Below are 27782 nucleotides of genomic sequence, written 5' to 3' on the forward strand. Positions count from 1 at the left end.
AGATAGTCATCAGAGTCAGGAGGTAAACATGATAAGATGATATTTTTGTTAAATAATGAAGTATTCCTATTTTTAAAATGCTGTGTTACTGGAAGCCCCAGCCATTATATCCAGGTAAAACAAGACACACAACAACAAAAACCCCAAACCATAGAAGACATACAGATTAGAAAGGAAAAAAAATAAAACCATTTCTAGTTTCAAATGACATGATTGTTCATGTAGAAAATTCCAGACATGTGCAAATAAAAAAAATAAGGTCTGGAACAAATAAGTGAGCTTAGCAAAGTCTCAGGACAGAAAATCAATATATAAAAATCAACTGTATTTTTACATACTAACAATGAACAACTGGGATTTGAAATTTGAAAGGATTCCATCTATAATAACATCAAAAACAAATGAAATATTTAGGTGTAAATCTAGCAAAATACATGCAGAAACTGTGTATTGAAAATTATAAAATAGGAAAGAATCAAAGAAGACCTAAATAAATGGAGAGATATACTATTTTCATGGATAGAAAGACGCAATCCATGAAGATGTTAGTTCTCCCCCAAATGATCTATACATTTAATATACAATATCAGTCAAAATCCCTAGAAGATTTTTTTATAGCTATCAACTGATAGCTCTAATCACAATGATTCTAAAATTTACACGGGAAATCAAATAAAACTAAACACTTTTGAAAATAGCAGAATCGAGTTGGAAGACTTGCAGGGCTTAATTTTAATACCTACTATAAATCCACAATTATCAAAACAGTGTAGTGTTGGCAAGAGATAGACACATAGATCAATGGAACAGAATCACCCAACAACAGACCCATATAAATGTAGCTAATTGGTGTTTGTTGAAGAAGCAGAAGCAATCTACAGAGAAAGGTAAGTCTTTACAACAAATATGAACCTTGACCCACACCCCACATCATTTACAAAAATTATTTTAACATGGATCATAGACCAAAATGTAAAATGTAAACTACAAAACTTCTAGAGAAAACTTTCTCTAGAGAGAAAACTTTCGTGACCTGGATTAGGCAAAGATTTTTTTTTAAGATACTGCACCTAAACCACAATCACAAAAGAAAAAAACTGATGCTTTGGACTTAAAGTTAGAAATTTCTGCTCTTCTAAATATCTGTTAGCAGTTTGGAAAGACAGGTCACAAACCCAGAGAAAGTATTTGCAAGTCCCCTTATTTGACCAAGGAAAAATATCTAGATAATGTAAAGGACCCACAAACCTCGACAATAAGAAAATAGATTCAACAATTTAAGAAATGGGGCATAGACTTTGATCACTTCACCAGAGAGATAGAAAAGTACATTTTACTCCATGGATATTAAAAAATACATTTAGAAAAGAATATACATCTATCAGAACCCATCAGTCACCTGAACCTGAAGTAGAAAAAAAGTCAGTCTTTTTCTGAGTTATTGTATCATATTCAGTATTTTAAAATTATACAAACAAGCATTTTTAATGTTCTAGATAGCATCCCGAAATGGACCTGTTCCTGCCCAGTCATTCAGACCTGAGGACTATACCTTATTTTGCCTGTACCATTTATTTTGAATGTCTAGTTTCTCTCTTAATCTGAGTGCATTCTCTAGTGCCTTTATTAATTTTAGCATCAAATCCCAGGAGCCCATTCTCTCGAAATCACCCATTTCCCCTCTTCTTGTGACAACTTCAACTTCACTAGTATTTTCCTTTGTGTGGCTCTCATTTATTTCTTGTCAGCTACTGTTTGGTTTGGTTTCTTTCAGCCCCATTTTACGCTCTCTCTTGATTTTCAAGCGCTGTGACTGACGGCGAGTGGCTGGCATCTGTGGGAAGAGGAAACAGTGGGCGCAGGAGGCAGATGGGGTGTGTAGGTGGAATGGGATGACTCATTTTCTCATGTGTTGGTTTTTGGTGTAGAAATGTTAAGGACCCCAAAAGAAAACCCTTTAGAAAGCCCGTACGTCCTTTTAGCCTTGGAAAAATATCTTTTGAAGCTCCTTTGACTTGGCTGCCTCTTTCGTAACCTCACTAAAGTCTCTGTGTCTTCAGCCTCCATTTGATCTGATCTAGTTCTCTTTCACAGAATGTGAATTCTAATCTCACATTCACTAGACAAGGCCAACTCCCCAAACAGTTTCTCGAGAGTCTGCGTTATTTTTTTTTGTGTGTGCTGCTGTTTGGTTTTATATCCACTTGGGTTTTTAGTGTTGTTTTTCTTTTATTTTGGTGGGTTCCTAAATTACAAAAGTAATCAATGTTCGTAAGAGAAATTGTTAAAAATAATATAGAAGGAATAAAGAAAAAATGCACAATCCCATTACATAGCTATTATCATGGTTTATATTTCGGTGTACAACTTTGAAGAATTTTTAAATTTCTAAATACACAGGGAGCCTGGGTGGCTCTGTGGGTTAAGCCTCTGCTTTCGGCTCAGGTCATGGTCTCAGGGTCCTGGGATCGAGCCCCACACCAGGCTCTCCACTCAGAGGGGAGCCTGCTTCCCCCTCTCGCTCTGCCTGCCTCTCTGCCTACTTGTGATCTCTCTCTGTCAAATAAATGAATAAAATCTTTAAAAAATAAAATTTCTAAATACACATATGTATATTCACATAGAATATATACATTATAATGTATTATATCTTAATTTTTTTACTTAATATACCTTGAGTTTACCTCCATTGCTAAATATTCTTCTACAATATAGTTTTCTTTTTAAAATTATTTTAATTCCAGAGTAGTTAACTTATAGTGTTATGTTAGTTTCAGGTGTACAATATAGTGACTCAACAATTTGGTTCTCAATGATACATAATAAACCACTATTTGGGGGTGCCTGCATGGCTCAGAGGGTTAAGCCTCTGCCTTTGGCTCAGGTTATGATGATCTCAGAGTCATGGGATCAAGCCTTGCATCGGGCTCTCTGCTTGGCAGGGAGATGCTTCCCCCTGTCTCTCTGCCTGCCTGCTTGTGATCTCTCTCTCTCTCTCTGTCAAATAAATAAATGAAATCTAAAAACAAATACAAAACAAAACCACTATTTGAATCTATCTATGTACCTCTGTACCTATCTGGCTACCTACCTATCTAATCATTTTCCTGTTAATGGATATTTAGGTATTTTCCGTTTTTGTTGTAAAAAATATATTTCATTCGACATACTTACAAGTAAACCTGACACATTTATGGGGATTTTCTCAGGGTAAATTCTCGGGAGTTAGAGCTATTGGGCCAAAAAGTGTACATAGCTTTAAGGATTACTGAGGTCTCCTGGGAAGTTTAAAATTCTCCTTGGGTTGTCAGAATGTCATTTCTCTGCATCTCCACTGGGAATTCTTTAATTTTTTTGACTACTTGTTAGACAAGAAAATTGGCACTTTAGAGTTTGCTTAACGTGCATTTGTTCATAGTAAGGTGTAGATTTCTTTGTGTATTTATTTATCATTTTAGTTATTCTCTTGTGAATTTGCCCGCCCGTGCCCATAGCCTAATTTTCTATTGTGATGTCTTTATGGCTGCTTCTTTGCTCTAAACTGACCGATAAGAGGTAATTTATAGTGATATTAACCTTTCATCTCTCACACATTGCAAATATGTTTAACAAATTATCATCTGTTAAATTTGTGGTAAGGTATGTCAACATTTTCATCGTAATTGTGATTTGGAATTGTTTTGCCATCATATTTTCTAGATACTATGATTACAAAGGGAGCTCTTGGTTTTCATAATGATTTTGCATCTCAACACCTTATTAAATTATATTATTGCTTATAATAGTTATTTAGTTGATTCTACTGGGTTTTCTTTGTTGACAACCAAAACATCTGCAAGTAATGATAATTGTGTGTTTTATTTTATAGTATTACATCTCCTTACTTTGTGACATTAGCTGGGATTTTCAGAAAGCCAACTAATAGTAGGAATAATTGACTGTTTTGTCTTTTTCCTGATTCTTACAGAATACTTATAAACACAAAGTTGGTAGTTGCTGTGCATATATAATTTTTTTAGAGAGGGAGACTGAGAGCAGGGTGTGTAGGGGCAGAGGGAGAGAGAGAGAGAGAATCCCAAGCAGGCTCCACACCCAGCCTAGAGCCTGGTGTGGGCCTGGATCTCGTAACCCTGAGATCATGACCTGAACCTGTAATCAGGAGTCAGATGCTCAACTCATGAGCTACCCAGGTGCCCCAGAATATATATATTATTTTTCATGTTAAAAGAGTGTTCTTCTATTTTTGTTTTGCTGTTATTTTTAATAAGAAATGCATTTTGAATCTTAATTAAAGCACTTGGGGCATCTGTGGAGATGCAGATGAATTTTTTTTTTCCCCATTGAGATATTCCTGCATTCCCAAAATAAATTTTAAGCCCATGATCTAGTTTCCTTATCGTATAATGCTTGGTGCGTTTTTTTTTTTTCCCATTTTTCTTTCATATTTTTGTCCCTGTATAAAGTGAGTTTGAGACTAACCTATATTTCATTCTTTTGACATTAGTATCAGATATTGCTATCAGGTTTATACTACCTTGGTATAGTCATCTCTGAGCTTTGGTAGAATTTTTATCTGTGTTTGTATTTTCCTTCTCAGTCATAATTTTCTATACTTTTGCTTTCTTTCTTTCTCGAGTACATTTTCTAGGGACTTGCTATATATTAATAATGATAATTAATTAGTTATAAAGTAACAGCTCTGGGGACGCCTGGGTGGCTCAGTCGGTTAAGCTGCTGCCTTCAGCTCAGGTCATGATCCCAGGGTCCTGGGATGGAGTCCCACATCTGGCTCCTTGCTCAGCAGCGAGCCTGCTTCTCTCTCCACCTCTGCCTGCCACTCTGCCTGCTTGTGCACTTGCTCTCTCTCTCTGACAAATAAATAAAATCTTAAAAATAAAATACAGCTCTGGATTAATTTATAATCTTACCTATTTCCTTTTTAAAAAAATTATTTAATTGGGGGAGGAAGGGCAGAGGCAGAGGGAGAAAATCTTCAGGAGACTCCACACGGAGTGTGGAACAGGCCGTGAGGCTCTGTCACTTGGCCCTGAGATCATGACCTAAGCTGAAACCAAGAATCAGCCATTTAACTGACTGAGCCATCCAGATACTCCCCTGCTTGCTTTCTTAAATCTCATTTTACATTTACTGCTTATTGCAATAAATGGATCTGCTTCTGGAAATTATTTTAATGTTGAAATTCAACAGAGAGCATTAGCCCCAGCATCCCACCATTGTAGATTTTGCTCAGTTTCTGTAATTAGAGGATCACCTTCGTGTTAAAAAAAAAAAAAAATACAATGGGGGTGCCTGGGTGGCTCAGTGGGTTAAATCCTCTGCCTTTGGCTCAGGTCATGATCCCGGGGTCCTGGGATTGAGCACCGCATAGGGCTCTCTGCTCAGCGGGGAGCCTGCTTCCACCACCCCCTCTGCCTACTTGTGATCTCTGTCTGTCAAGTAAATAAATTTAAAAAGAAAAGAAATGTTCAAAAAAAAGATGCAGGTTTGCTGCATTTTCTAAAAACCACTTCCGTCTGGGTAGAGCCACAAATTCAAAATTCAGGGGTAAGCAAGGAGGGAAAATCCCTATCCTTTCCTCATTTCCTCTTTGAATACTCAGTCGTTGAAACCAGAATGTGCTTACTGGGCATTATTCAGGTGTCATCTCCTGGGGGGGGCTTTGTTCTCTGTTTGCAGATATCGCAGTGGTCGAGATGAGTGATGCCTTCAGACAGCCGTCCTTGTTTTACCACCTTGGAGTGAGAGAAAGCTTCAGCATGGCCAACAACATCATCCTCTACTGTGATAACAACTCAGACTCTCTGCAGTCCCTGAAGGTACCTGACCTGTTTGCTAAGTATTCACTCAGAGCACCAGGGTCCTAGCGATACCTCTCTGTCCCTATGATAACCAAGGCAATGGAAGCAGCTTACATATGCGAAAGCTTGTTTTTGCTAGTCCAATAGTTATGCAATTCCTCATGACATTTATCTAGAATTCAATGTAGAAATTTGATGATACACAGGTAGGAGAATCTTGGTGTTGAGTTCTGAGCTGGAGTTTGAGTTGATGTTGAGGAAACTGCATTACTAGAAGTCATCCATTCCCACTGCGTGCTGGAGAAAGACCTGGAAGTTGCATAAGCATGGTCAGGCCCTGAGCTGTATCACCATTGGGGATTTTTCATTGGGCACACCTGTCTTCAACTGGAAATCCGCCTCCTACTAGAAGGACTCTAAAAAGACCTTCTCTCACTGATTATCACCAGAAAACTGCCATCCTCTTGACTGGGAAATGCTTTCAATAACTTAATAACTTAGGGAAAGGGGAGATAAGAACCTACTATATTTGTCTACAAATTCAGCGGACCCCATGTCATTCTCTCCAGGATAGGAACATAATGATATGAAGGCATTTCTTCCGTCCAGAAAGATTGTCTAAAATGCTTTTGCAATACAGTCATTGTGCGATTCTTTGAAAAGCATTTAACAATTCAGTGAAACTCATGCTAAACCTGATATCATCCATTTCCTTTGTGAAACTTCCAGCTAGCTTTATGTGGCTTTTTCTCATCTATATCTTCCAGTTTTCAAATCGAAGCCAACCTTGAGACATGGAGTCCTAAAACCCAGAGCCATATTTCTAGTGGCTTAGTAATTGCTATATGAAGATCTTTAACTCCACAACCGTGAAAAAAAAAAAAAGACAAAAAAAAAAGTAATATTTTGCTTTTATCTGAGTGTCTAAAGCTTATATGGCTTTTTCTGAGAAATCTGCAGTTACTTCTAGCAAATACATTTACTGCATGCCAGGCAATGATAGGCTAACCTTTCCAGAATACTCAGAAATTCAAGTCCCAGGATGTTTGCCCTCTCTGTCTGCATCTGTGTTTTTTTTTTTTTTTTTTAAACCTAGGGCAATTCTTTAAGCTGCCCTACTTTATTTTACCTTAGATTTACCACTTTAAGTAAAGCATCATAAAATTTTGTGTGTTGTATTTTAATTAAATATTTTGATTTGCTACTATTTACATTAACAATGATAAAGGAATGAGATAGCTTTATTTATTCTTTTTATTGTACTATTCTATTTTCTTTACATTAAGTATTCTAAGCAAGCAGTATAGTGTTAGACATTTTTCACTCTACCCTCTTTTTATTCTTGCCCTACTGGTAGCTGGTGATTTCATTTAGTACTACTCTTTCCTGGGGAAATTTTTAAAAGCTGAATTAAAATTACATTAGAGAGAAAGAATTGAAGCTAATATTATCAGAAATTTGTATGGGACAAATACACTGATTTATTTAATTGCTTTTTACCAGCCTTTGTTTAAAAGTGTTATTGGTATGTGAATACAATAGTTCTTTAAAAAGGCTAGTCTAGCTAAAACACACTCATTTATCTTGTACATAATAGCTGCTAGTAACTGAGCATTTACTCTGTGCTTTCCCCACTTATATTTTCACATTTAATTCTAAAAGCATCCCTGTGGGATATATTATATCCTATTATATCACTGTTTTGTAGAACAGCAAACTAAGTCTCAAATAAATTTAGTCATTTGCCCTAGATCAAGTAACTAGTAAAGTAAAGCCTAGGTCTGCCTAACTCCCAAGACCAACCTCCAAACCACTAAACTTTATTGCAATTTCTTCTAGTTAGAAGGATATCCAACTTTCTCTGCTTAGTGTGTTCCTTTAGAAAATCCATCAACTATGTCTGCCCCCACCCCCGCCCCGGAGTTGTTCCATGAGACACCTATCCTTTCTTTTCTGTCCTTCTTTCCATTAACTTAAGCTTTTGCCATTGTTGTTGTTGTTTTTAGTTTATTCCTAGCCCAAATAAGTGTCTGGTTGGAGAGGACAAAGGCCTCTGGGATAGAAAATTTTTTTTTCAATCTAATAATTTCCCGAGCCCTAGAAATTTTTCTGGTCCTCTGCTGTTGAGGAAAGTCTGTGTATGTGTGTGTGTGTGTTTAATTTTATTAATTTCTGTTACAGTTAATTATAGGTGTAATCCCTGCCTTCTACCAATAGAAAAGAAAATTGCTATGAAATAAGGCAGAACAAGAGTTATTATACATAAGCTGTTCTGTATAGATCAGTCTAATAAAATAAAAATGAAGCTTGTCCCTGTTTTTGCAGAACAAATACAGAATGAGAATACTATTCTTGTCACATAGCTAGCTTGCCTTACGTTGATTCTTTGGACATCTAGAAAGTACAGCTACACCAGTTTAATTTTCATTTGCTGTTCTTTGTTGAAGACAGCAGTTTCTCTTTGACAGTAAATTCTCTGGATGAAATCATAGGGAAAAACCTTTAAGGTTCAGCTCCTAAAAAATAATTGATAGGAATCCATAAAAGTACCTGAAAGCTACATCTGAGTTTTCATATGAAAGGATATTGAGAATTTAATCAAATCACATACTTGCAGTAAGCTTTGCATCCGTGGGAAATCACAAGTACTCTTCTAGAAGAATGAAATAGTTAATTTTTTTCCAAAAAAAAAAAAAAAAAAGATCATTGCGCGTTGAGAAAGAGAAGTTGATATTTTTCCCCTTAGCATTTTAACAACACAGTTTTCACAGTTTTCTTTAAATACCGTGACAACTTCTTAGGTGTCTGCCAGTGAGACTCTATGCTAAGACTTCTATTTGCTTGAAAATAAGAAATGGTTGAAATGGTATTTTTCGGATTACCTTCATGCATTACAGAAATGATCCAACACCCCCTTGGGGTCTCTCAGTAAATGGGAGCGTTAGGTCTGGACACTACTGACCAATGAGCTGTGAGGCGGCAATGAACGGCCACTGTGTAGAGTGTGGAAATTATTTTAATGAGCCATTTCTTCTAGCATCAGAAATTCCTGTTTAGGGGCGCCTGGGTGGCTCAGTGGGTTAAGCCGCTGCCTTCGGCTCAGGTCACGATCTCAGGGTCCTGGGATCGAGTCCCTCATCGGGCTCTCTGCTCAGCAGGGAGCCTGCTTCCTCCTCTCTCTCTGCCTGCCTCTCTGCCTACTTGTGATCTCTGTCAAATAAATAAAATCTTTAAAAAAAAAAAAAAGAAAAGAAATTCCTGTTTAATGACAGCTCTCAGCTCCACTCCTTGAGATTCTTCCCCCTTTTCCCTTCTTCAGCTCCCTCTCTTCCTTGTAGGCCACTCCCGGCTCACTTCAGACAATGCTGCTTAGAAAAGCAAAGCAAAACAAAACAAGGAAGTACCACTGCGCACCATCAGATAGTCAACAGTTAAAAGCCCTTATGATGCCCAGGCCGAGGCTGTGGAGAGTGGGAAGCAGGCCCAGCTGATGGGAGGGGATGTTGGCACTACTTCCAAAGAGCAGTTTGGCAACACCTACTATTATCAGATGAGCGTGGCACCAAGACTCAGCAACTCTTGTCTCTCGATTTGCACCGCAGAACGAGTCTGTGGCATGCAGAAGGAGATCTAATCAACAATATTATATTGACATTGTAATAACCCCTCCCCCAAAGGAATTGGTAAATACCTATCAAGGAGAGAATGAACAAACACCTTCTGGTGTAGTCAGTTAGTGGACCATTACAGAGCACTTAATATGAGTTAACTAGAGCTTTCGTGTCACTATCCATACAGCTCAAGAACAGTGTTGGGAGCAAAAACAAATTACAGAAGCATGTGTGTGGTATGATGCCATCCATACCAAATCGAATCCATGCAAGACAGTGCTTTTATACCTACTTGGGTTACAAAGGACTGACGTTTGTGTGGAAATCACAAACAACAAATTCAGAATAGTTATCTCTTTTGGGGGTAGGAGTAGAACAGAACCATGGGGAAAGATAAGCATCTTCAAGCTTACCTATAATATTAGATTTCTAAGTCAAGGTGGTATATACATGGGTGTGTACTAATTTCTGTACCTTTTATATAGTTGAAATATTTCACAATTAATTCTTTTTTTAAGGAAGAAGTCTATGATACTTTGTTATTGTATCTACCAGGATAGTTATTTTGGTCATTTGAATCCCCAAATCACTTATAATTTCTTTTTCCTAATGTTCTAACTGTGATTAAAAAGGCTCAGATGCATTTGGGTCTTTCTGCACCAAGATGGGCTTTATTCCCATTTTATCTACTACAGAGTAAAAATATCTTAGAGACTGATATGCATGTCAGTTAGTGGGGACAGAGCTTGTGTTGAAAAGTAATGATAATGTGAGAGTATTCCCTTTTCAAGAAATTTAGTTGGATTTTTCTCTTTACTCATTGCTGGAAAAGTTGTTTTACAGAAGGGATTCTCTTTAGTAGATTGTTCTCTGCAACAATCTATCTATGTGCTTAATCCTTCACAATCCCACTGAGGAGATCCACACATATGTGATAGCTGAACCTCTTCCTCTGCCTCAGTGCATCTAGTATTTTCTAGATTGGGATCTGACTAGCATGAAATCATGGGTGCACAAACCAGAATTTGTATACCATCACTAAAATAGCCCTTTAAGAATCATCCATTTTTAACCGTATGGCAGAACCTCAAAAAATTAAAATTAGAAATAGAATTACCACATGATCCAGGATTTTCGCCTATGGACATACACCCGAAAGAGTTGAAAGCAGGCTCTCAAAGAGATATCTGTGCACCCGTGTCCCTAGCAGCATTAATTCGCAGTAGCCAGAAGGTAGAAGTGACCTAAATGTCCATCAGTAAATGAATGGATAAAACAAAATGGTATATGCACACAATAAAGTATTATTTAGTCTTAAAAAGGAAGGAACTTCTGACACATGCTACAACAGGGGTGAAACTTGAGAATGGTCACGGTTGCTCGTTCAGACAGTTCTGTGGTACTTATGCTCCTTTCTCTACAGGTACAGGGGTATCCAATCTCTTTTAGAACTTGTTGTGAGAAATTGCATATTAAGTCTGTTTTTCTGATACTTATTCATTTCCACTTAAAGCAAATTGTGATAGTTTGAAAAGAGTTGTGATGTTCTTATCGTCCATTTCAGTGATTATGCCAGTTTCCAATAAATTGATGAAGGCGTGGGGTCATTTTTGGTACAAAGACCTCAAACCTAAATTGAATTACTTGTGTCTGGTGAATCCACTCAGATTCCATAATGTTCTCAAACCCATCAGTTTTTCCCCTCTCATACCCCCAATTCCTCTTCTTAAAGTTTTACCTCCCCTATCGAAGTTAATTATTAAGAGGGATTTAGTTTTTGTTCTAATTGTGTATGAAATCAACATTCGTATTTCTCCAATGGTTTATGACTTTTTTCTTAGTTTAACAGTGAATTTTATTGGATTCTTTTCAACACTTTTTAATAGCACCTAACTTGGCCAGTAGTATAAATTACACACTCAGTAAATGTTAGGGAAAGAGTCATTTGAAAATATGATCCTATAAAGTAGCTTAACAGTTTAATAGTGAACTGGAAGCAATGAACCTGTGCCCTTTTACTAGGAAATGCTGCCTCTTGACATTCCTGCAAGCATCTTGCTTACTTGATAACCGACCCTGATTGGTAAATCATGGCACTCTGTCCTGTCTTTGGTGCAACATAGCCCTCACAGACACTTCATATTATGTCATGGCGAGATCTTTCTTTCTGTTGAGAGAGGAGACCATCTTGTTTCTTTATTTTACTTCTAGGAATGATCTACCTTTTCTCTGAGCTATAGTCATTCCATGTCAAATTAGCGGTGGGGGCAGTAATTTGGGGGAGGGGCGGACGAGCAGTACATGTGAGCACTGCTTTCTCAAGACTTGAATTGACAAACTAGACGCATGGTTTATTTAGCGCAAGTTGATTCCCAGTTGTAGAATCCATCCCTGAGGTTTGGGAAAGGGCTGGAGACTGGAGAATCCAGTTTTCTTTCATGTCAGTTAGCAGTATCACCTCTACTGAGGAATTTTCTGTATACTGGATAGAGTATACATTGCTTTCTTTTTTAGTACCTCCTTTATCCTCCCCACCCCTGCCCACCATTTCTAGTGTCTAATTATCATTTTGTCAGAGAGAAGGAAGTCGGTGCTGCAGTGTGAATGGAAGATGTCATCATATCACTGGCTTGGCCCTAGATATTTTTCATTGGTGGAGACTTTCATCATAGGCCCATGAGTTTGAATACCTTAAAGAGCAAGAAGGAGTGCTTCTGCATGCAGAAGACAGATGTCTGGGGGCGCCTGGGTGGCTCAGTGGGTTAAACCACTGCCTTCGGCTCAGGTCATGATCTCAGGGTCCTGGGATCGAGTCCCGCATCGGGCTATCTGCTCAGAAGGGAGCCTGCTTCCCTCTCTCTCTCTCTCTCTCTGCCTGCCTCTCCGTCTACTTGTGGTTTCTCTCTGTCAAATAAATAAATAAAATCTTAAAAAAAAAAAAAAAAAAGAAGATAGATGTCTGAAAGCCTCCTGACTCCCTCCCAAAGGGGGCAAAGCTTGTCTGAATTCTGTTCCCTTTTGCTCAGTATAAATAAATGACCCTTCTAGGCAGGTTGATCTCTGTGGCACTCCCACCCCTCATCCGATTCTCCAACTCATCATCTGATTTAGGTCTTTTAGAATATATCCTTGACATTTTTACTGAAATTTATGTGAAAAATGTGATTTAGTGTACAGAAATTTGTGATACCTCTAGCTATACAACAATAGGGGTTTTTGTTTTATGCTTTTTGTTTTTTGAGAAGAAATACCTGCATTTGAATAATTTGGTCCAATTAGGTGTTGCTGAAAGAAACAGCTGGTGTCAAAGAAGAGGAAGTTAATTATAATAGCAACACATTATAAGGAGAAGTTTGTGTTAAAAAGCTGTTTCCAATTCTCTATGTGTAAAATGTTACTCGTCAGCATCCCTGCCCCATTTAAAGACCCGTATCTATTTACACCAAGACATTTTTATTTAAATATAAAATAAAATTCAGAGGGAAGGAGAAGAGAGTCTAGAATTTCTTTTAAGATTTCTTTCCAGCTTTGGTATAATTTAACTTGACTTTTGGTACAGGTTGTTTTAATTGACAGTTGCTTATATCAAGAGAAGGTTGTTCTCACTATAGATCACAGAACAATACAGGTATACAGTGTCTCTAGATCTGGTAAAATAGGAACCAATTTGGGGTTGTTTGACCTCATAATAGTAATACTCATACTGTGTATGTCCTTAAAATGCTTAAAGTACTTTCATAAGCTTATTTCAGATGTTCTTCAAAAGCAATCCAAGGAGATAAGACTTGTTAGGTACGTGCTACATAGATTAGGCAGATGAAAGATACTTTCTTTCCAGATAAGAAATAAACCCAGAGAGACATAGTGACTTAGAGACACACACAGTGTCAGATCAGGGGGAGCCCGAGATTGTCTGACTTATCATTGTATATACTTCTAAGTCTGCACACAGATTTTGTATGTCCTGTAAAAATAGGATTTTCTGGATTCTTTTTAGATTATCGAGGTTGGGTTTTTTTTTTTTTCTTTTTTAACTTGAGCTTTTATACAAGCATAATGTGTAAGCACAAGTCTAATGTGTTTCCTAACTTTAGAGATGGGCCAATTCTGTGACACCTGTGTTGGAGTGCTCTTCCTAACCTGGCTCAGCTTTATTTTAGCAGCATGCTTGAGGGGAAGGACGAGACCCACCTCCTCAGTGAGGGCTAGGGTGTTCACAACAGCCCATCTAATATTTCCTAGTCTTGTTTTGAAGTTTTGAAATTAGGTAAGAGGATGGAGCTGGGGAGCATAAGAAATATTCCTCTTTTACCCAACTTTAGTGGAAAACTTGCCCAGTTCCTTTTGGACAGGAAGAGGGATCTGAAGGGAGGACTCAGAAGGTCACCAGCTGGGGACCATGTTCTTTCCTGGCCAGGAACTCCCAGCCTGCTCCTTTTCTTTCAGGAAACTAAGATCCTGCTTGCTAGTTCTGCTTCTCCCACCCTGAGTCAATTTAACTTGGCAACCCCACACCAGCTGTTCCCATTTCCTTCCCCTGGCTGTAATTACCTAAATTCTAGGCACAAACACTTTCCAATTTTGGAGATACTCCATTTATTTCTCCTTAAAATGACCTCTTCGAAGTTAGGTTGTCCCAAATAGCTATCAAAAGTTGTCTTTGTCTTTCCTCGCAAAGAGACGTTTGATTAGATTGTCTCTTTTGTCTTCCTTCCTTCTTTGGTTATCAAAGGGTACCGGAGAATGGGGTAAAAATTTTTTGCGGGGTGGGGGGTGTGTTTCTGGTACAGGCAGGAGTTACAGTGACTAGAAGGCCCCTAAAAACTTCAGACAAGTCTGAAGTTGTAGTGAGGCAATGCACCCTCAAAACATTTCACTGGGAATGTTTATTTTACTGTCCTATTTCTAGGCACTTTAGACGAGAAGCTTCCATGCTGTGATGTGAAATACAGCAATTGTGTCTTAAATTGATTCCCCTTCCTCCTTTTCTTCCTCCTTTGATGGGTTTAGTACACATTAAACGTTCACTAGTCTGCCTAGGTAGGGAGATACCTTGCAAGGTCTTGTTTGCTATTTATTTGTACCAAGTTAAAATGCACAGATTGTCTTTTTTTCTTCATAGTGGATGCGTCATGTAAGGTTACATCATAAACTGTGAGTAAACTCTGTCTCCTTCAAGAGAATAACTTATATTCATTTAGCTTCTACAAAACATAAGCATTAGTTAATAAGAATTTAGTAGATCCTAGGATTTTTTGTTTGTTTGTTTCATGGTGAATTTTTATTGGATTCTTTTCAGTACTTCTAAATAGCAGCTAACTTAGTAGTATAAATTACACAATCAGTAAATGTTAAAGAAACAATCATTTGAAAATAGGACCCTACAAAGTAGTTTAGCAATTTAGTAGTGAACTGGGAAGAATGAACCTGTGCCCTTTTAATAGAAGTGCTGCCTCTGGACATTCCCGCAAGCGTCTTGCTTACTTGATAACTGACCACTGATTTGTAAATCATGCCACTGTGTCCTGTCCTGTCTCTGGTACAACATAGCCCTCACACACACTTCGTATTATTTCTTGGGGAGATTTTTTATGGGAATGATTTTAATATAGTTTCTTAATTTGTTATATTGTAAAATGAAATGAAAACAAAGAAGACTTTTAAGAGGCTTGTTTTTCCAATGAGCCATTCTTCAGGAAGATGTAGCATATTGGTTCTAAGCCAACAGCAGCCTATTTTCTGTGGGGGCAAGCAGAGGGAGCCTTCGTCCTGCTCAGTGTTCCCCACTGCACTGCCACTCCTTTCATTACAACTTCCATTTCTGGGCCCAGTGCACCAAAAGAGAGATGCTGGTAGGCGAGCTCCTGTGCTGGGCATGAGGACTTCTCTCCTTCCTTTGGCACAAAGGACAGTGCTCGCTGTGATAGGCCTTTAGCCAAAAGCAAATGCTAGAACACAGAGTTGGAAGAGATGGGCAATCGCTCAACCCAGCTCTTAGTGTGTTCCGTTAGAGGGAGGGGAAATGACAGATGGCTAGTCAGGAGCAGAGCCAGGACTTACACATTTCTACTGTGATTTCAGAGCCCAGTATTTTGTACTTTCATTGACTTATTCATTTTCTCATGCTTTTATTGAGTACCTACTATATGCCATTCAATTTACTAAGCAACCATTGGGGTATGAAGATGAACAAAACATCCAAGTTGCTAATGACATAGGATGGGAGAATCATACGATGACTCATTTGCAATTGGTACATGTGTTGTTGTCATAGAGGGCTGTACGAGGGGTAATCGGGGCAGAAATAAGGACATCATCTGCTTCTGTTGGGAAAATTGGCATCATTGAAGGCACCTTCACAAAGAACAGACTTCTTATGCAGTCAGTGCATGAGGATATGGTGTGGTAGAGGAAGAAGAGAAGGTGTTCCCTTGTTACTTGGAGGGAGGAGAGGAGCGTGTGATGGTCACAAGAAAGCAGCATCCCAAAGACTGTGGTTTGCTTCTCTGAAGAGATGCTCCCTAAATCAAGTCTGGAAAATTCTGCATACTGTGTTCCTGATTTTGTGATTATCCAGCATTTTTGTATTTATTTTTTTGTGAACAGTTGTGTGTGTAGTGTGTGTGAGAGAGAGAGTGTGTGCACAGGGGGAGGGAATGAAGAAAGAGAGATGGACTATCTATCTATGAAACACCCATAGGAAAAGCCACCTTGAATTTTCCTCCACAATGTCACTCATCCATCTCTTGATTTCTGTCCCCCAGGCACCACTGTCATCCAAGGCCTTTATTTGATGTCCCTGAACTTTTGCAACGTCACCTAAGTGCTCCTTTCCCTCCAATACTAAATACCACCATTGAATTAGTATTTTTTAGACTTTAATAAGGTTTACATTTTACGTATTTGTCTTTCTTGGGTAGCACACTCACCTGATACAAAACTTTAAAAGTGGAAAGGATATATAGTGAAATGTCATTCTCTCATCTTTGTTCTGCACCCAGCCAGCTCCCCCTCCACTGGCAACCACTATGACTAGATTCTTGTCTATTCCTCTAGATAGATGTTCTGAATGTACAAATTAGAATTTTCTTTTTCTCTTTGATACATAAATAGGAGCATGTGTTTGAAAACTGTTCTGTACTTTGCTTTTTTTCACTTATCAGTGTATCTTGGAAATCTTTCCATATTGCTGCATGAGGAACTTCCTCGTTCTTGGTTCAGCTGCGTTGTATTCCACTGAATGGACATACCATGGTTTATTCAACCAGTTTCTAGCTGATAGACATTGATGATGTTCCCAGCCTTTGCTTTTATAGTGTCCCATGTGCTGATTCTTCTTTATGTATAGCTCACCTTAAAAAAACATTTTGACCGCCAGTTGCTCACAAAACAAAATACTTTATTTTGGCATTCAGGGCCTTCTCTAATAAGGTCCCAAATAACTTTCTAATATTATTGGTACATGCCAAAATGAACTTCCTTCTTAGTTTAATGATTCAATTCAAGATCTTTTTCATAGGCCTCTTTTATTTTCTCCTTTTTACTTCCCCAAATGAACTGTCTTCTCTAGTCCCTGGTAATTATGTTATTCTCCAAAGGGACCTTTGGTGTTCCTGGTCCTCTAACTTGTATCTCCACCTTCCTGCTTTGTCTTTGGAAGTTGTCCGTCCTCCTTGGCTCATCTTGAGTTCCACCTTCTCTGCTGATCTTCCCAAACTTCCTTACTGCTTAGTAAAATCCTCCTTCTCTCAGAAACACAAGGCCTTACTGGAGTCTTACTCTTTTGATTTAGCATTTGTGTATATACATGCATGTAGACCTAGGCATGTAATGTTTCTTTTTAAATGTGTACGTGTCTTTTTTTTTTCTTTTCTGTGTGTGAAGTATTGAAGGGCCTCTTGTACTGTTTTATATATATCATTATGACTTTCAAAATTACCCAGCACCATTCCTTCTTCTACAGCTTTTTATTTACTCATCCGTTACCCTTAAACATTCAAAACTCCTACGTACTGCCCTAAGCCAAAGAACTTCTCAGTTCCCCTTTGCCCCCATGTTGATCTTGAATGAAGTGATGGCCAGTTGGCTGAACCTTGAATTGCTCCTCTGCTCATTCCTTACCTCACCAGATCTGGCTCTTCTTCTTAGCCAGATGGCCCTACCCTTGAGGCACCACAAAAGTCTCACAGTCCCTGTTTCCATGACAACATACATGCCATCATTTCCAAAATTCTGTCCTATTTCTCTTTCTAAATCATGATTCCTCAGCCTCGGTGAAGCCTTTATGCCACAGGGTTTTCCAGATTGTCTCTTCCATGCCTCTACTCACTTAAACATCCAGAAATCATGATGATGACAGCAAGCTTTATCACGATTTGTATGCACCTGACACAGTATAGCTACATTATTTTCACAATCTCTCTCCTCACAACCTAGAAGATAGGGAAACTGCTTTCAGTGTATTTCTCACATTTCACTTTTTATTGAACAATATGTAAATTATATTTGTGACTGTTTATTGTCAGATGATCTTACATAGGTGTGGATTTGCCCACTCTGATAAGTAGCCAATACCCTTTATTTCCCAGGAGACAGTATTTGCATGGTCCCATGGTCCACCTCCACGCAGAGTGTGACTGATGTTGTACATTGGAAAACTGAACTCATTTTAGCCTTTTCCTAAAAAGGTTGTGGCTAATAATTCTGTGCTTACATATTCTACAAGAATGGTTTTTAAATTATTCAGCTTTTGGATTTTATATGTTTGTACAATTTCCTTTAAACCATTGAGAATCCTTTTATTTTCTCTCATTTTCATGAGATTGTAAATTTCTCTGATACAGGAACTGATGGTACACTCCCTAAAATTTCAGATTGCTAAGACTTTTTCCCACATCAAATAGTTAAATTAATTATTGAATTAATTTTATATTAGCTTTAACTTAATTTTTTTTCTTTTCTCATTTTTCAGGAAATCATTTGCCAGAAGAATACCGTGAGTATTTTCTTTAACTCTTCCAGAAATTTTTTATCTTTCCTGTTTCATCAACTAATCTCTGGCCTTTTTTTTATCTCCACAGATTATTAATTTCTCTGTTTTCCCTCTTTAGAGTTTCTGATATATCAATATAAATTTGGTTATTTTATCAAAACATTTCTTTAAAAGCAAAACTTTACTGGGAGAGGACACTGATGCCTGTTTATTGCATGTATACTTATATTTTTGAAAAAAAAAGTTTCCATAGTGTATCCAATTTTGTGTAATTCTGAGTGGTACTCAGGCATCATATATATACATACTGCATATATGTATATGTGTGTATATATGTTTATACACATGTATTTATGTTTATATACACACACATATAGATATCTGTACCTATATATATGCTATGTAGCAAATTATAGGTACAAATGTGCCCATATATGCACATACATATATAGGTACATGTATATCTATTATCTAACTATCTATACAGTTTGATCTAAGTTCCAGAGTCTTGTAGTCTGCCTTTGAGACCACATCACAGAATTCTTACCTTACACACAGTATTAAATAAAAGCTAAAAAGTGATAAAAATAAATTTCAAATTTTAAAAATGCATGAAGTAAAATTACACAATTTAATATCTAAGGACATCAGCCTTCTTATGCTAGTGGTTATACTTTTCATTTGGAAAATAAAACCAGTATTTAAAAACCACAGAGTGCATCTTTGCAACTTACAGCGAAAATAATATCCTACCTAAAGATCTGCACCTGATTTGATTTATGATGATAAGATTAAAAATACAATTGTAATTTTTCCTTAGACCAGAAAGATTTAAAACTTATGGTTAAGATTGTAACAAGTCAGAGACTCATGGCAACATAAATAAAGTTGTCATTATTTACTTTTATTCTGCCCATCTCCACAGGAAATGAGCAGTTATTGCTTCAGGCATCTATTTCGTGTAACATTTTTATTAAACATATAGTGACTGAACACGTACCGTGTGCCAGGCTTTGGGCTTGGTGCCATAGGGATTCACTATGGTGGCTGAAAATCGAGGCAGTCAGATTCTTAACTGCTCCGGGAGATGGCCAGTGACTAGGTCCAGAGTCTAGGTCGGGGAGAAGATTGGTAAACAAATCAGCAAAGACACAGATTAGAAAATTAACGCAAGGCAGTGTGCTGAAGAGTGGGTGGCCATATACCAAATGGTCACGGTTCTTTGAGAGGAGGTGGTCTTTACCAGAAACTTGGAGGAAAGAGTTAATCATACCCACTGGCAGGTCAGACCTGTGGAGAAACGGGGTTATAAGGTTTCCAAATACTGCACATGATGAACAGGTCACATCTTGGCTTGAGTAATTTGCTGGGTTTCAGGGGCTGGGTGTTCTTCTCAAAAGTTAAGGATTTTGAGCCAGTATTTCAATATGTTTGAATGCTGAGAGCATTTCTTCCCAGAAACTTAATTCATTTCCCACACATATATACGTATGTTCATCTTTATGTAGCTTTTAAAAATTGAAAAACAGAGCCAGTGTTATTTTTTTAACTAAAGATCATAGAATAGGACTAGATTTTGAATTGCAGGTTTTTATAGCCGTGAACACAGGCGTGGGCCAGAGAGATCGCTGTTGTTATTTTATGAGCACACCTCGGGTGTTTTGAAATTTAAGGAGATGTGGGCTTTCTTTTTCAAGAAGCAAGCTTAAATATTTTAGAATTAGTACCTTATTAATAAAAGGCAGTTGCTATGCCCAAGGTGTCTATTCTTGATCATACAGTGTTTTATTTTTTAATTTGCTTTGAATGATCAGTTATTTCAAACTAGGGATGCAACAGCCATCTGTAAACAGAAATTGCAATAATAAGATTCCTGAGGTAGAGGTGAGCCTACCCGGGGAAAAAAGATTCCCATAGTATTAGTTTTTCATTGTTCTGAAAAATGTGCTTTTCTCGGCAGCAAAAAAAAAAAAAAAAAAAAAAAAAAAAAATAGTGTCACAAGCAACCCTCACACTTTCCCCCACCACACGCTCACAGGGGTCTCAGCCCAGGTCTGCGAGCATCCCTGTGACTCCTGAAGCTTCATCACCACCCCTGTGTTTCCCCAACAATGGTGGATTGGCCAAAAATACATTTATTGCCTTAGAAACATAAGGAAGAGACTCCAGAAAGTATAGTGAGGCCAGGAACTTAGAAATACCTTAGCATGTTCGTTATTTTCTGTGAGGGCTCTGAAGCCTTATTCCATGGGGTTTGAAGGAGACAGTTGCAAGAATCCGTTTTTCTCTGCTGTTTGCATGACTCGTTTTTCTGTCTCTACCCCTCTGCTGCTGCTACGCACCCAGACGTCCGAGAGTCATTCTTTCCCAGAATTAGTTTTACACGGATGCATTATTCCCTGATGCCCAGTATTTGAGTAATGATGTATCTTATTTCATGTCTTAGGCATAACGACATGTGGTATTAAGGCTTCTGAGGATACAGAACTTTATCCGGCAGCAGAATACTATTTTGAAACACTAATAGTGCTTTTCTGGAAGATTCAGAGCATTTTCTTTTTGAATTGTATGTTATAGTACTTATCTAAGGAGTATTTGGTTCTGTTGCTCTTTTGTAACCTGCTCATAGTTAAAGCTCTAGAAGCTTTGGGAGGCAACCTCTTGATACACTTGTCTTTCTTTTCTGCTCAGGCTATGGATCAGGTCAAAGGATTAAATTGGTGGCTATGCTGAGGGATGTCAGAAACATTTTAGAAGCAGGATATGTTTATTTTTCCTCTTCCTGACTAGCCTTCCAAATTATTTGTCCATGGAGGAGAGCTTAAGAAAGGAAGTTTCTGGGGCACCTTGGTGGCTCAGTGGGTTAAAGCCTCTGCCTTCGGCTCAGGTCATGATCTCGGGGTCCTGGGATTGAGCCCCACATCGGGCTTTCTGCTCGGTGGGGAGCCTACTTCCTCCTCTATCTCTGCCTGCCTCTTTGCCTACTTGTGATCTCTGTCTGCCAAATAAATAAATAAATAATCTTTAAAAAAAAAAAAAAGAAAGAAAGAAAGAACAGTTTCATGTGTTTGATTGAAAAATCAAATCTCAACCTCTGGAAGTTCCTCTCATACTTTAAATGGAAGTCAGGTCCAGTTTCTGCTTCGCAACCTGACATACAACAAGTGCCTCAGAGACCATGTTCATAAATAATTCAGTCTGGCCATAAAGGCATTTATCAGTTCTTGTCTGTTTGCTGTGAAGCAGTAGCTTGGCTCATACAGGGTTCCACGAAAGTGACCTGAGGTGAAGTGTTGGCGTGTCAGCCTGTAGAGGCCCTTTGGAAGGGTACTGACCCCTCTAATGGATAATGGGATACCCTCTAGAGAAGAGCCCTGGGCTAGAGTCCCAAACACATCACAGACCAGATGCATGACCTTATCTGAGCCTTGTCTGAATTCTCGCCTATAAAACAGAAAGTAGTCCTCCCTGCTTGGTGGAGAATCTTTCTCCCTCTGCCCCTGCTCCTCCCCCTGTTCCTACTCTCTCTCTCTCTCTCTCAAATAAATAAATAAATAAATAAATACAATCTTTGAAAAAAAAAAACAAAAAACAAAACAGAGTCAATAGTACCTTCTTTGGTGGGGTATTGGGAACTCATGACCGTTCATTCTTGACACATGGCAAGTGTGAGTCAACGTTTGCTCTGATTGGTTTGTTTCTAAGGGGCAGCGAAGTGATGTATTGTTCCCCGTAATGCTGATATGCCTAGGATCTGATTATCTGGGCTCGCTGTGCTCCCCAGAACAGCGATGGGGTTTCCCACATAACTCCTTTTACTTGTCAACCTTCTGCCTTTTTTTTTTTTTTCCTCTCCTCTCTGTGGTTTTTCTCTTAGAGGTCCCTCATGTTTCCTTAGATTCAGCCACACCAAATGCTTCCCAGGTCTGTACTTTTGTTGGAAACTCTTTTATGTTCCAATCACATATTTCTGACTTTCTTCTAGACATTCTGACTCTTGGTGTCCTGCCCTCCTTAAATCTCAGCCTTTTTAATCGTGAACATTTTACGCTTCCTACCCCAGCTCAGGTTTCAACCTCTTGAAGTTCCTGTCATATATTAACGGGCAGTCAGGTTCTGTTTGTGATTTATTACTTGATATATAACAAGTGCCCTCAACTGTAATATGTTCATAAATAATGAAGTCTGCTTCTGCTGAGTTTTTGTTTTGCTAATGATACCACTCATTTTAGGTAGCCCCATTTAAGACTGTGCTCATGTGTTCTTTACTGCTCTGAATTCTTCCATGATTCCCATGCCCAGGACACACAGTTTAAGGTCCTGAGCTTTGCATCCACATCCCTTCCCCGAGCTCTTAGATTGAGGCAGGCTGACTTACTTAGGGATGTCCAGTCCAGTTTCCTTTTTCTTCCTCCCAGCTCACCCTTTGTTTGCACTAATGTTCCCTCACCTGACATCATTGGGAATCTAGAGAAGCTCGGGAGGAGTGAGTGGAGAGTGGTGTGGGCTGAGGGCAGAGAGAGAAGTAGGATTTGGGTGGTCAGTCCCTTGTAGTCCCCCAGGATGTGTCTTATTTTCATCCCAGGGGCAAGGGAGGGGGCCTTAGGCAGCTAAGGGAAGCAATATGATATAGGTTGTTAAGAGGTTGAGGTAAGTGATGAATCACTAAATTCTACACCTGAAACCAAGTTTACCATGTATCTTAACTAACTAGAATTTAAATTAAAACTTGAAATCGGGGGCGCCTGGGTGGCTCAGTGGTTTAAGCCTCTGCCTTCAGCTCAGGTCATGGTCTCAGGGTCCTGGGATCGAGCCCCGCATCGGGCTCTCTGCTCGGCGGGGGACCTGCTTCCCCCCTCTCTCTGCCTGCCTCTCCGCCTACTTGTGATCTCTCTCTGTCTATCAAATAAATAAATAAATAAAAATCTTTAAAACTTGAAATCAGAAGGGAAAAAAAGATCACTTTGACTAGTAGGTAGAGAACACGTTGAGGGGGGAGAATGGAAGCAGGAAGGCCAACTGAAGGCCAGTGATGGTAGCTCAGGCTGGGTATGTTGGCCTTGTCTTCCATGTGGGCAGAGAAGATGGAAGGAAATGATCAAATAGGAAATCGGTTTTGGAGGTAGAATAGACTGGATTTCAATAGGATGTGGGTGGTGAAGGAAATGGGAGCATCAGGGAAAACTCCTGGGTCTCTAGTTTTAGTAGCTAGGAGGCTAATGGAGCCGTGACCATGACAGAGCAGCCTGGAGAGAGCAGCTTTGTTTCCGCATCACTCACAGCATAGCCTGTCAGGTGCGGAGCCCTTAAGTGTTAGCTCTAATTCTTATCATGTATTTATGCTGTGTCTCTGTGATTAAATTTTAAATTCCCCAGAAGGCTAAAGGCTGTGTTTAAACTCCTCTGCTTTTCCTGCAGCATGCATATATCATAATACCTTAGCCATCAGAGATGGTGAATAAATATTTAATTGACTGATGTAAACTGTCCTACTGGGGGTTTTTGTTTTGTTTTGTTTTGTTGCTTTTTTGGTTTTTTTGTTTGTTTGTTTGTTTTTTACATCATCTGTAAGTCCTAATTATTTGCAATCAGCAATTAAAGAAATTGGAGGAAATTTCCACTTTCATAGGTCATAAATAAGAAATGAGGTTTTTCAATTTTGCTTCACATTCAGGATGACTATTTAAAATGACTCAGTGCAGTAGGACTTGGGATTTTGTTAGTGTGGAGTCTCCAGGCTAGCTCACCCACTCCTGGCACCTCTTCTTTATACAGATGTGCACTGGGAACTATACATTCGTCCCTTACATGATCACTCCACACAACAAGGTCTACTGCTGTGATAGCAGCTTCATGAAGGGGTTGACGGAGCTCATGCAACCGAACTTCGAGCTGCTTCTTGGACCCATTTGCTTACCTCTTGTGGATCGTTTCATTCAGCTTCTGAAGGTGGCACAAGCAAGTTCTAGGTAAAGTTGAATAATGCCGTTTGATGCTGATAACAGAGCTATGTCCTACTTCCTTTATTTGTGCATCTTATCGGATATTTCTCAGATATAGCACACAGCCAACAACCAGGAAAATGAAAGTATGATATCTTCTAAGTAGATAAAAGAGATGCCTGATAGTTTACTGTATTCAGAAGAGAACCATTAAGATCAGAAAGGGAAAAAAAAAGACTGCTAAATACATTATGGTAATGGTAGGGATATATATATATATATATATACATATATATATACACATATATATGTGTATATATATATATATATATATATTCTCAAAGTACAGAAACACTGTCAGAATTAATGTCCACAGACTTTTACTAAAAGAACAGGAACTTTCCCAGAATTACTGATGACATTATTATATTTTAGTTAAGAAAAACCAGTTAGGGTAATCTGTGATGAGGCTGAGTCAGAAAGTGAGGGCTATATTGTGTTCAAATCATAGGCACACCTGATTTATTTGGAACAATTTCTACTCAAAACAGTGCAATGAAAAATAAAGTTTTGGTGTTTCAAGTGGCACATGGCAGGTTCTTGGAAAAGTCATTAAGACGCAGTGTATTTACCTAAGTTTTTCTAAAGCAAAGCAAAGTATTAAAAAATACATATAGGACTCCCAAAATTCTTTATAATGCAAAATCCATGAGGTGTTCCATCTATGCATCCTGTGAATTAAAAGTTACAAATGCCGCAGATGTCATTCATTTCCTTATACAATCATTGCTTTTCATTGAAATCCCTTCTAGTATTAACTCTTTGAAATGTGTTCTCCCACCAGCCAGTATTTCCGGGAATCTATTCTCAATGATATCAGGAAAGCTCGAAATTTATACACTGGTAAAGAATTGGCAGCTGAATTGGCAAGAATTCGGCAACGAGTAGATAATATCGAAGTCTTGACAGCAGATATTGTCATAAACCTCTTACTTTCCTACAGAGATATCCAGGTGAGAAGATGCTTACAGGAAATTCTTCGTCATGTAGCATGTTGAAGGAATAAGGGAGAGTTAGCATCACATTTCAGTTAGTTGAGAGGTCATCCAGGTCACTACATGTAATTTTTTATTGCCTTTTCTAAGCTCTCTATCCTGAGAATTTATGATGAATGAAAAAGACTCATATGAGTTAGCCATCCTTGATTACGTAACGAAGCACTTTCATGGTAAAGGTCCGAGTTTTTCCTCCAGAAGAACAAAAAGAAAAATCTGTGTACATTGCTAACCTGTGGACAACCTATACTAATTTGTTAGCCTCAGACACACCTGTCAGACAATAAGTGAAAGTTTTGTTGTGGCAAATAGCAGAAGTGGGAGGGGGAGCTTTCTGGACATAGCTCTTACTCCTGGGAATTCTGTTGCTTGAAACTGATAGTGCTAGATCTGACTAGCCAGGGCCAAGAAATATGCAACTGATTAATTATAAAAATAACTTAAAAAAATTTTCTCATGTAAAACACACCAATGTGCCATTTAATTTTATTGACATGTCTTAAAATTTTTTAAATATGGTAAATAGAAGGCAATCTTCTCTGAGTTGGGAATTTTGTTTTTAGATTTTTATATAGTAAAATCTAAGTGACTTCTAGTTTCTTATTCCCACACAGCCTTTCAGGCCCAAGTAAAGCTTTATGAGAACAACAGAAATTAGCATTCATGTAGAGGTGTGGTATTTCAGATCCCAAAACTAGGGGAACTTGAAATGACATCATCTTGTTACTTATAAGAGAGGTTCAATCATTTGCTCCATGTCCTTGATATTTTGAAAATTCTTTCTTTGAAAATAATTGATAGGACACCATCCCAGGAATCTGGCTCCATGGGAGAGGCAAACCACCCATAGTTAGACAATAGAGTGTTATCATGCTAATGGAGGCCGGTTGTGGTAACTCTATATTTTAAGGTTTTTACCTATATAATCCAAATTTCTTATTTAAGAAGTCAATTTCTTTTTGGTTCTAGATTCTTCAAAGTAGTTCATGGATCCTAGTTCTCTTTTTAACACCCTTCTCGGATTTAGATATATGCTTGTCAAAAGTCCTCTCATTGTCAGAACTTTCTCCTAGGGGTTTAATTCTGTCTTATTCTCCTTTTGTTTGAAAGGACTATGATTCTATAGTGAAGCTGGTAGAGACCTTAGAAAAGCTGCCAACCTTTGATTTGGCTTCCCATCACCATGTGAAGTTTCATTATGCATTTGCACTGAATAGGTAAGAAGAAAAGGTTCTGTTCGTACTATGCTAACATACTATTTTATAACCTGCATTTTCTTCCTAGGATATGTTTTTGCTGTAGCATTGCAGCCACTCCCTATTGGAATGTAATATTACTATTTCTGCTTCAACCATATGAAATGTAAGAAGCATATGCATTCTGTTTTTTTATTTTTTTGACAATAAAAAAAAGTCCCTTCAGTTTATATATTTAAATTCTTTATTTTTTTTGTTTTGTTTAATTTATTTTTTATCATGTTCTGTTAGACACCATACAGTACATCATTAGTTTTTTGATGTGTTCCATGATTCATTTTTTGTGTATAACATGCAGTGTTCATTACAACCTGTGACCTCCTTAATTCCCATTTCCCCGCACCTGGGTGCCTCCCCTCTGAAACCCTCAGTTTGTTTCCCAGAGTCTATAGTCTCTCATGGTTTGTCTCCCTGACTGATCCCTCCTGCTTCAGTTTTCCCCTCCTTCCCCTAATATCCTCCATGCTATTCCTTAAATTCTTAAAATTCTTTTTTCTCAGGGCGCCTGGGTGATTCAGTGGGTTAAAGCCTCTGCCTTCAGCTCAGGTCATGATCCCAGGGTCGTAGGATCAAGCCCCACATCGGGCTCTCTGCTCAGCAGGGAGCCTGCTTCTTCCTCTCTCTCTGCCTGCCTCTCTGCCTACTTGTGATCTCTGTCTGTCAAATAAATATATAAAATCTTTTTAAAAAATTCTTTTTTCTCTGAGTTCGTATTTGCTATTTATACTTGCTTAGAATTTTTTTAATTGCACAAATATAATGTTATTTTTAGGCAAATATGCTCAACCCCAAATGGTTCTTTACCTAAAAATTTACAAAGTAGGGGGGCATCTGGGTCGCTCAGTTCGTTAAGTGTTGGACTCTTGGTTTCGGCTGCAGTTATGATCTCAGGGTCATGGGGTCAATTTCAGCATCAGGCTCTGTGCTGAGTGCAGAGTCTGCTTAAGACTCCCCCTCTCTCCCTCTGCCCCTTCCCCTCTGCCCCAACTCTTTCTCTCTCTCTCCCATAAATAAATAAATCTTTAAAAAAATTTGCTAAGTAGGGTAATGGTAGTTATGTCTAGGTGAACATATTCCTAACCAGAGAATATTTTCATTTTCACTGCC

General features: G+C 38.4%; 1 protein-coding gene across 3 annotated transcripts in view; it reads left to right on the plus strand.

The window, feature by feature from the left end:
- Positions 1-27782, plus strand: part of MAP3K5 (mitogen-activated protein kinase kinase kinase 5) — a 201201-nt gene that overhangs the window by 54262 nt on the left and 119157 nt on the right. For all 3 annotated transcript variants that reach the window (XR_004284933.1, XM_032339409.1, XM_032339411.1), the window contains exons 2-6: positions 5698-5837; positions 18402-18425; positions 24198-24391; positions 25209-25377; positions 26530-26636. Coding sequence is in view for 2 of the 3 variants with exons in the window: in XM_032339409.1 (XP_032195300.1) it covers positions 5698-5837; positions 18402-18425; positions 24198-24391; positions 25209-25377; positions 26530-26636 (634 nt within the window). In the remaining variant the exon portion in view is untranslated. The remainder of the gene's footprint in view (positions 1-5697; positions 5838-18401; positions 18426-24197; positions 24392-25208; positions 25378-26529; positions 26637-27782) is intronic.

Source organism: Mustela erminea, chromosome 4 (genome assembly GCF_009829155.1).
Source record: "Mustela erminea isolate mMusErm1 chromosome 4, mMusErm1.Pri, whole genome shotgun sequence".
NCBI lineage: Eukaryota > Metazoa > Chordata > Mammalia > Carnivora > Mustelidae > Mustela > Mustela erminea.